We start from the raw sequence: 9379 nt of genomic DNA, 5'->3' as shown, positions 1-9379 counted from the left end.
ACATGTGATGATAGTTCACAGGAGAAATTAACCGTTGAGGTAGAGCTTGACGAGAATAGTTCACCCAGTGATAAGGGTGATGTTGAGATTGATCCACAACAGCAACAAGAAGAGCCTTATTCAATTGCTAAAGGTAGAGAGAAGCGGGTTCACAAAGCACCACTGAGATATGGCTTTGAAGACATGGTTTGCTTTGCTTTCATAACTAGCAGTGGAGATCCATTGTCTTACAAGGATCTAGAAGAGATGGGGTCACTACAGAAGAATAAGACTTGGGAATCCTCTAGTATGTTGACAAAGTCAGTTCCAACAAATAAGTTCAAGAGCTACTTAGACTTGGTTGATGTTTGCAACTTGTGCTAAGGTAGAGGTGATGGAGGAGTTTGCTCGTGTAGTTTGATCAATTCAAGCCAAGGTGGAGGTTTGTTGATGTGGGTCGTGTGGCTTGTATTGCCAAGCCCAAGTCAACACAAGTTGACCGAATTCTTGTTATATTAGGAAACGTCACTAGCCCACTTTAACATATCAATATATATATATATATATATATTGTATTAAGTGTAGCCGTGTGAGTATATTGATTCCTAATAACCTAGCAAGTGCAACCATGTGAGAGAGTAATTCCTAAAAACCTAGCAATAGCCGCATAAGAAGAAGAATAATGTTTTCTTGTCTTGTAGGTGAGAAAAAGTTAGGGTGTATTGGGATTTGGGTTTCTTGAGAGTGTTTTTGTACACTATTGTATCTCCCTATTTTTTTATAGTGAAATTTCTCCGTCGTCTCTGTGGAGGTAGGTAGTTTGCCGAACTACATAAATTCTTGTGTTCTTTGTGTGTGCTTATTATTTAATTTCTGCTTATTTACTATTATTGATTTGAGTCCTGGGGTACTATCTACACAACAGGTCCAATTTTATTTTTGTGACATTTACACACGTGACTCCCATTTCACAATTCCAAAGTGACCTGACAAATTTAATTCTCATGTATTGAATGATTTTTTTTTTTGGTTTAAGAAAGGGAGCTGGAAAATTTAATAAATACTAGCCATATCGGCTAAAGTTACAGCTAAAAGTTGGGGAGAACATCCTCCATCCACATCAATTGAGGGCTAACATGTCTAGCATGTCTAGTTAAATGATGAGTGGCAGAATTACCTTGCCTTTTAACATGAGAGAACCTACAAAAAGAAAATAATGTAGATAGGAGTTTCGCTTCTTCCACTAGGTGTCTATGATCTGCAAATGAAATGTTATCGTTAAGCAAAGCCTTAATCACAATATCTGAATCTCCCTCCACCACAACAGATGAGATGCCTAATTCAGTAGCAAAATTGAGAGCCTTGACAGCTGCTACTGCTTTAAGAGCAACAACGGAATTGGGAAGTGGTACTTTTTCAGCCATAGAAGCTATAATCTGGCCTTTCTCATCGCGAATAATTACTCCAACTCTAGCCGTATTTTCCTTTCTAAAAACAACCCCATCAAAGTTCACTTTGAGGCAGTTAAGATTAGGGGGCTTCCATTTAATGTGCTGGGGAGGCTGAGTCTCACAATTTGGAGGCTTTGGGGGGATTGCACGAAAGAAGGCTGAAAGTGCAGCAAGAGCATCGGGCATAAATTGTTCCACAGGAAAAGGTTTGGTGCTAGTCCTCAATTTGTTTCTACGGAACCAAATAGTCCATGAGATTTGTGCAAACAGCTACTTTCCTTATTCAGATATTGTACTAAATCCACAAAACTTGAAAACTGAGTTGAAGCCCAAAAAACCAGCAAGGATTTGAACTCCAAATAGGATCCAAAAGAGGGCATTGCCAAAGAGCATGAAGTACATCCTCTGGATCATGATGGCAGTGATCACAAGAGTCATCAATTAAAACTTTCCTCTTCGCTAGATTAGTTGTCACAGGTATGGAGTTTCGGATGGCTCTTCATATGAAATTTCTAATCTTGAATGATTTGAATGGAAGAGATCAAACATGAATGATATATTTTGTGATAATACATGATAATAAAATTTATATTAATTAGGTGTGCAATGGCTTCCACTAGCATATATGGTTTTGAAACTCAGACTGTTCAATAAACTGTAAAAGAAGAGATTCAAGATTTTTGATATTCGATCGAGGTCACATCGCGATGATGTTATGATTAATTAATATAAAATTAGATAAAATAATTATATAAATTTTAACAAAAATAGTATTTAAAAATGTTAAAAATATATTTTGATTAAAGATTAGAAGATGTTTCTCATAATTTACTGCAAAGATTAATAAACATCCACTAATTATCTAAAATATTCTATTAAATTTGTGATGTACTAATAATTAGCCAAAACTAATGTATTTAAAGTTTATGCCATTCATCAGTTGCACACATTGAAACAATAAATTACATTACACTTACACGTATTACATTTATATACATTCAAAGGCCTTCAAAAAAGAAAAGTCTATTTCCGCTCAAAAAAAGGAAAAGTTTATTTCATAAAATAAAAACTATATATATTAAAGTTTGAAATTGTGGCAGGTATTCAACTAAAACACGTTTCTCAAAAAAAAAAAAAAAAAAAATGTCAAAGTAACCTGAACAAGTGTGTGGTATATATATTAAAGTTTGAAATTGTGGCAGGTATTCAACTAAAACACGTTTCTCAAAAAAAAAAAAAAAAAAAATGTCAAAGTAACCTGAACAAGTGTGTGGCTCTGGAAATTTTTGTTTAAAAAATATAAAATATCTCACTATCTCTTCCCCACACAGATAAGAAAGACAAACAGTGTGTGGCTGTATTCTCACTCTGTGTCTTTCCCCCCACTCTTTTACCTCTCCGTCTCTTTTTGTTGTTGTTAAGAATCTCACCTCTCACTCTCTCAGACTCCCGGTCTCTCTTACAACAAGTAGATCAGAGCCCAATTTTCTCTTTGATTTCTCTTCTTGTTGTAAAAGATGTAGTTTACTTGCTACTTGCAAATCCTTATGAAGACATGACATTGTCTGTCATATATAGAATCTAAACTCAAACAAGCTATGTGGTAAGTACTTACCAATGGCTTCCAGCAGCATTCAAACTGTCCCATCCTCTTTTACCTCTGCTTTTTCTAAACCCCAACCGGAATATGACGTTTTCCTCAGTTTTAGAGGAGAAGACACCCGTTGTAAGTTTACCGACCATCTATATCATGCTTTGGTTGATAAAGAGATTATCACTTTCAGGGATGATAAAGAACTTAAGATGGGAGAGCCCATTTCGCTGGAACTCTTGGAAGTAATCGAGAAATCGAGGATTGCGGTCATCATTTTCTCTGAAAATTATGCATCTTCCACATGGTGCTTGGAAGAGCTTGCAAAGATTGTTGAATGCAGAGATAGAGGGATATTGACAGTGTTGCCCATTTTCTACCATGTGGAACCTACTGACGTGCGACATCAGACGAACACTTTTGAAGGGGCCTTTGCTAAACATGAAAAGCGTTTCGAGGAGAATCCAATAAAGGTGCAGAAATGGAGAGCTGCTTTAACAAATGTGGCCGATCTCTCCGGAGAGCGTTTAAAGGATGGGTAACGCTTTATTGATTTGCTTCTGATGAGATTTTTTTTTTTTTGCTTGTTTTGACTGCATTACTTAATTACTTTAAATGTAGATGTTAAAAGGTTAATATCTTTAATACCACAAAAGCATGAATTATATGTAGTTTTATAATCAGAACTACATACATACTATTGCAAAATTAAGAAAAAGGATGTCACTAATTTAAGTTTCAAGATTTAGTTTAGGTTGTCATAAAAAGTCTTGTAACTAAACAGTAGAACTACATTTAAAAATTCCCCCATTAACTTTGTTGTAACTATTGTTGTATCTATTGAATTATTGAAAAAAATAAAATAAAATTTTGAAGTTGTCACTAAAAATATACGTGCAGCTATGAGTTTTATAGTTCAACTAGTGCCTATTAATATTTGTAATGAAAATGTCCATAGTTCAAATCTCCTTATTAATTGAAACTATTGAATTATATATTTTTAAAAAAAAAATGTATATGTTTAGCTGGCAAACTAGGGAGAAATATATATATATATATATAGAGAGAGAGAGAGAGAGAGAGAGAGAGAGAGAAGACATACAATGTGGTGTGTGTAGTGGGGGGGGGGGGTTATCATCTTGGTAGTTTTATTTTTATTTCAATCACATTGGAAATTTTGATCATTTTTGAGGTTTAATTTCAAGGTCAATTTGGCCATTTTAGGTTCAATTTTCGATAGATTTGGATTTTGTAAGGATTTATTTATTTTTGGACATTTAATCATTTTGGAGGTTCCAATGTTATTTTTGGTCATTTTATAGGTTAACAGGTGTTTTGGCTATTTTGAAAGTTTAGAGGTATTTCGGTCATTTGAGATTTTTTCCCTAGGATTTTTGTTATTTCAAAATTTTTCAAAGGTATTTTGTAGGGTTTCAAGGTTATTTGGTTATTTTTATAGATTTGGGATATTTTGGGAAACTTTTGTCATTCTTGAGGTTTTGAGAGCATTTCACTAATTTTAAGGTTTTAGGTGAGATTTAGGAGATTATGAAAGTATTTGGTCATTTTGAAAGAGAGGATTTCAAATCCAATTTATAGGTTATTAAAGCATCAAACAATAGATTTAAGAATCCAGAATTTAAAATACTCTTATGTATAGAATATAAATATGGAATCAAGACATTCTAAATCCATTGATTTAAAATCCAGATCTAAATTCAAATTCAAGTATCCTAATGCAACCTTGTTAAATTCCTTCATTCACTTAAGAATAAATTGTGGCCCAATATGTGATGCTATTTGCTACATCATGTGTACTTTGGGCAGCCATTCAAGCCCGCTTTAATATAGTATTATGGGCTTCTACTTAGTATCTTGAAATGAAGATGATTTTCGCTTCGGTCAATTCTCAATAGTATGGATTGTATAGGTCTAGCTTGTGTCTAGTGGCCGTTGGCCACTGGACCTTTTAGTCTACGAACACGTTTCGAGTCTTGGATTGTGTTCGCATCGCGATGTGTCCAGTGGCACTGGCCATTGGACATAAGCTCCACCCGGATTGTATTCTTCTTCTTTTTGTTTTGTTTTGTTTTTGTTTTGAAAAGAAATTGTCAACAGATTGTGTACTAAATGACATGGCATTGAGATTTTCTAGTTGTTGAAATTTAGGTTTCAAATAGCCAAATCAGAATTTCAATTAAATTGCAGTTTTTTTTTTTTTTTTTTTTGGTTTAAAAAATGAAAAGAACATCTATGTTGAATAGTACAATAGTTGCTGCTTCAAGTTTACATGAAAAGCCATGTTTTCTATTCTGAGAACTAATAATCTACTTGCATGCCCTAGGATTTTGACAAGCAAATTGAGCTCGACTGTGTAGTTTAGTTCAGTTCAATTTTAGAGCTCTCTCTTTTATGAGATGAACAAGCAAAACATCAACGTTTGCATGCTACATCTCCAATTAGTTTGTTTTGACACAAAGATTTTTGTAATATTTTTTTTTTTTGTAGGGTGCATGAGGCAAACTTTATCCGAAGCATTGTTCAATGGATATATTTGAAATTGAAAGAGAAACGTTCAAATGATACTGAAGATGGTCTTGTTGGAATAAGCTCTCGTGTTGAGGAAATGATTTCATATTTAGATCTAGAATCAATTGATGTTCACTTTATTGGAATATGCGAGAAGAGTGGTATGGGCAAGACAACTCTTGCACGAGCTGTTTTTGATAAGATTCTTAACCAATTTGAAGCTTGCAGTTTTCTCGAAAATGTTAGAGAGGAATCTAAAGCACATGGTTTAAAGACTTTACAAGAACGACTCCTTTGTGATATAGGAAAAGGGGGATTAAGGGTAAAGGATGTGCATAATGGAATGCAAGTTATTAGCGATATACTGCATAACAAAAAGGTTCTTATTGTTGTTGATGATGTGAGCGAAAGAAGTCAATTAGAAACATTAGTGGGGAAGCGTGATTTGTTTGGCAAAGGAAGTAGAATAATTGTAACTACTGAAGACAGAGATTTGTTGGCAAGTTATGAAATTAAAATTGTATATAAGGCTAGAGGACTAAATGAAGTCGAAGCTCTACAACTTTTTAGTCTGAATGCCTTCCACAAACCTCATTGTGAGAATGATTTCGTAGAATATTGCAACAATTTTGTCGAGTATGCTCAGAGAATTCCTTTGGTTCTTAAAGTTTTGGGTTCCTATTTGTATTCTAGAACAAAAAATGAATGGGAAAGTGCTCAGAATCAGCTAAGAGCAATACCCCATGAAAAAACTACTAAGAAACTTAGAATTGCTTTTGATAGATTGGGGGCAGATGAGAAAAAACTATTTTTAGATATTGCATGTTTCTTCCAAGGAGAGGAGAAGAATCGCGTTGCTGATATACTAGAATCTTACTTCTCAGGCATTAATCCAATAAAAAATCTCATCGACAAATCTCTAATTACTCTTGTAGGGGGGGAAAAATTGTGGATGCATAATTTATTACAACAAATGGGTTGGGAAATTGTTAGTGAGGCATCAGACGAAGCTGGAGAACGTAGTAGGCTGTGGCATTGTGATGACGTCCTTGATGTATTAAAGAACAATACTGTAAGTGGATTATTTTATAGACATAAATTTAGAGAAGTATATAATTCTACAATATATTCATGTAAGTTTTTGCTTTATCTAGCGCTATACTAATCTTACCATTTTTGTTTACCAGGGAACAAAACATATAGAAGGCATGCTATTAAGACTGCCTCCAGATGAAGAAGAAGAATTGAATGCTGAATCATTCATAAAGATGAATAAACTTAGATTGCTCAAAATTTGTAAGGTGCACTTTTCTTGCCTCAGTTATCTTTCTAATGAGTTATGTTGGTTGGAATGGCATGATTATCCTTTGGAATCATTGCCTAATAGTTTTCAGCCTGGCGAACTTGTTGAGCTCATTATGCATCGCAGTTGTCTTCAGCAACTTCCAAGTGAATTTAGTGTAAGATTTTCACTTTTGCTGTTTTTTCTTTTCTCTATTTTTTATTTTTATAAAGTTTAAGTTCTTGAATGCTTAATTTTTTTTTTATCCCTGCTTATTTTTCATCACAGAAGTTGGGAAAGCTTAAGCTCATTGACTTGAGTGACTCCCAAAACTTAACCCGAACTCCTGACTTCACTGGATTCTCAAATATTGAGAGGCTGAATTTCCAAGGTTGTACAAGATTGCATGAGTTGCACCCTTCTGTTGGAGGTCTTAAAAGACTTATTCTATTAAATCTAAAAGATTGCAAATGTCTTAAGAACCTTCCATCTGAGCTCAATTTGGAATCTCTTAAAACTTTAATTCTATCTCGCTGTTCAAGATTTAAGAAATTTCCCCGTATTGGGAGAAACATGAGAAGCTTGTTGGAGCTTTATTTGGATGGGACTGCCATTGAAGAACTACCACCAACAATCGGGCGTCTAACTGGCCTGACCTTATTGAATCTTCAAGACTGCAAAAACCTTAAGAGTTTTCCGAGTGACATTCATAGTTTGACATCTCTTGAGATTCTCACTCTATCAGGATGCAAGTGTCAACCACCAAAAGCAGGGCATTTGCTTGGGCTCTCTCCTATTGGATCCTCAATTGGTGCCACCCTCACTTTTCGGCGACTAATTTTATTTCTTTTTCTATCTTTCCTAGCATGGCGATACACCTATCTCAGAATTCCTATATTTGCTACAACTGTTTTGTCAACATATTGTTTCCACAATGCCCGGAATCCTGAACCAGAGCCCATCAACCTGTTGTTGTCTAATTCGTTCTCAAAATTAAGAACTTTGGTAACTCTAAGTCTAAGCGATTGCAATCTGTTGGCACTCCCTGATGACCCTAGCTGCTTGTTGTCAATAGAGTATTTGAATTTGAGCAAAAATAATTTTATATGCTTGCCTGATTACACTTCTCGACTTTCAAAGCTCAAAATTCTTTTCTTGGATCATTGTAGCAAGCTTAAATCATTGCCATATGTTCCATTAAGTACAAGGTTAGTTTCAGTACAAGGATGTACTGCGCTTGAAAATTATTCAAATCAAGTTGTTGTATGGACTTTGGGTGTAGCAGGATTCACTATTATTACTTGCCTTGGCTTGGCCGAGGATGAAGATGGCACAATTGCTGAGGTTTCTTTGCTAGACATACACCTATTATGGCAAAGATACGTGAAGGTATCTCTCTCTCTCTCACTTGTCAGTTGTCACACACACGCATGAGCATCTTTTACAGTTGTTTTTAATATTTTACAGGATCAAATTCATCAAATGGAAGGCTTTTGCCATGTTTTACCTCAAAATGAAATTCCAGAGTGGTTCAAGCACCAGAGGCTTGGGTCATTTCGACCAGTCCCACTACCTTCAAATCTGTTCAGTAATAAAAATTGGAAAGGAATCGCTCTATGTGTCATTTTTGTAGTCGCAGCACATACGAACGACGTTTCTCCTGGAGAGGATACAAAATACTTTCATGAGTTTTATTGTCGTTTGGACATAAATGGAGATCTTATAGCTTTCAAGGTTCGTAAGGAAATATATGTTGGTTCATTTGGACTTTGGCTATATATATCGCATGCGAGGTTTAGAAAACATTTAGACGAACGGAGCTGCATTACCCTTTGATTGGAACCAACAGCCTGGATATTGAGATTAAAAAGTGTGGTGCGCGTATTCTATATAAGCAAGATATGGGAGAATTTCTACAGAACTTAGACCAAAATATTTTTGGGAGCCCTAATGACCTCCGTGGAGAGCTCAAGGCGTCACAGCTTTCTAGATTGTGTCAGGTCTGTTCCTCTTATCAGTCTATATCACTAAATTCAAAATTGTTATCATATCTCTTCCTATATTTTTTTAGGGACTTTAATTCGGAGTAAATATAATATATATAAGGACTCCACTTTATCCAAAGTATAAAATTATGAGTTTGAGTCCAATATATTATGTAATATTAATTCCTCAATTTATTCCATAAAAATAAAAAAATCCTCAATTTATTTATCTTTTGAGTAGTGTTATAGGCATTACAAATTTTACTATTTTGAGTCTCCAAATAGACATGTTACTAATTATAACAACTAGTCACAGATCCACGCGATTAATCAGAATATATAATTATTTTATAATGTGGTATAATGTATGATCTATTCTCCAAAACATACTGGAGGTATTATTTTTAAAATTATTTTTCATCTCTTTATCTCTACAAATATAAATATATCATTATATTATTTTTAGCATTTTTGAAAAACTTAGGTGCATTAATTTGATTGATATTATTAATTATTTTTTTTTTGGGTGATAAAAGATAGAAATACTATTTTTTTTTCAAGT

The 9379-nt window shown here is 34.3% G+C and overlaps 2 protein-coding genes across 2 annotated transcripts; one reads left to right on the top strand and one right to left on the bottom strand.

The window, feature by feature from the left end:
* Positions 1-1067: 1067 nt before the first annotated feature.
* LOC112033728 (uncharacterized) lies at positions 1068-1616 on the bottom strand. Its single transcript, XM_024066506.1, has one exon. The coding sequence runs from the start codon at positions 1614-1616 to the stop codon at positions 1068-1070; it is 549 nt and encodes a 182-aa protein (XP_023922274.1).
* Positions 1617-2866: 1250 nt separating this feature from the next.
* LOC112033727 (disease resistance protein RUN1-like) lies at positions 2867-8940 on the top strand. The gene is made up of 5 exons (XM_024066505.2): positions 2867-3559; positions 5530-6622; positions 6738-7010; positions 7121-8221; positions 8300-8940. Exons 1-5 carry the CDS (start codon positions 3048-3050, stop codon positions 8666-8668), a joined length of 3348 nt encoding a protein of 1115 aa, XP_023922273.1. The 5' UTR covers positions 2867-3047; the 3' UTR covers positions 8669-8940.
* The last annotated feature ends 439 nt before the right edge of the window (positions 8941-9379 follow it).

The sequence above is a fragment of the Quercus suber genome, unplaced genomic scaffold (genome assembly GCF_002906115.3).
Source record: "Quercus suber isolate HL8 unplaced genomic scaffold, Cork oak 2.0 scaffold_105, whole genome shotgun sequence".
Classification (NCBI taxonomy): Eukaryota; Viridiplantae; Streptophyta; class Magnoliopsida; order Fagales; family Fagaceae; genus Quercus; species Quercus suber.
This window is presented reverse-complemented; position numbering and strand designations above follow the sequence as displayed.

Excerpts from the sequence above, each read along its gene's own strand:
- LOC112033728 (XM_024066506.1), bottom strand. The coding sequence starts at position 1,616 with ATGCCCGATGCTCTTGCTGCACTTTCAGCCTTCTTTCGTGCAATCCCC.
- LOC112033727 (XM_024066505.2), top strand. The coding sequence starts at position 3,048 with ATGGCTTCCAGCAGCATTCAAACTGTCCCATCCTCTTTTACCTCTGCT. Across the intron at positions 6,623-6,737 it reads ATGTATTAAAGAACAATACT|GGAACAAAACATATAGAAGG; the intron begins GTAAGTGGATTA and ends TTTGTTTACCAG. Across the intron at positions 8,222-8,299 it reads TATGGCAAAGATACGTGAAG|GATCAAATTCATCAAATGGA; the intron begins GTATCTCTCTCT and ends AATATTTTACAG.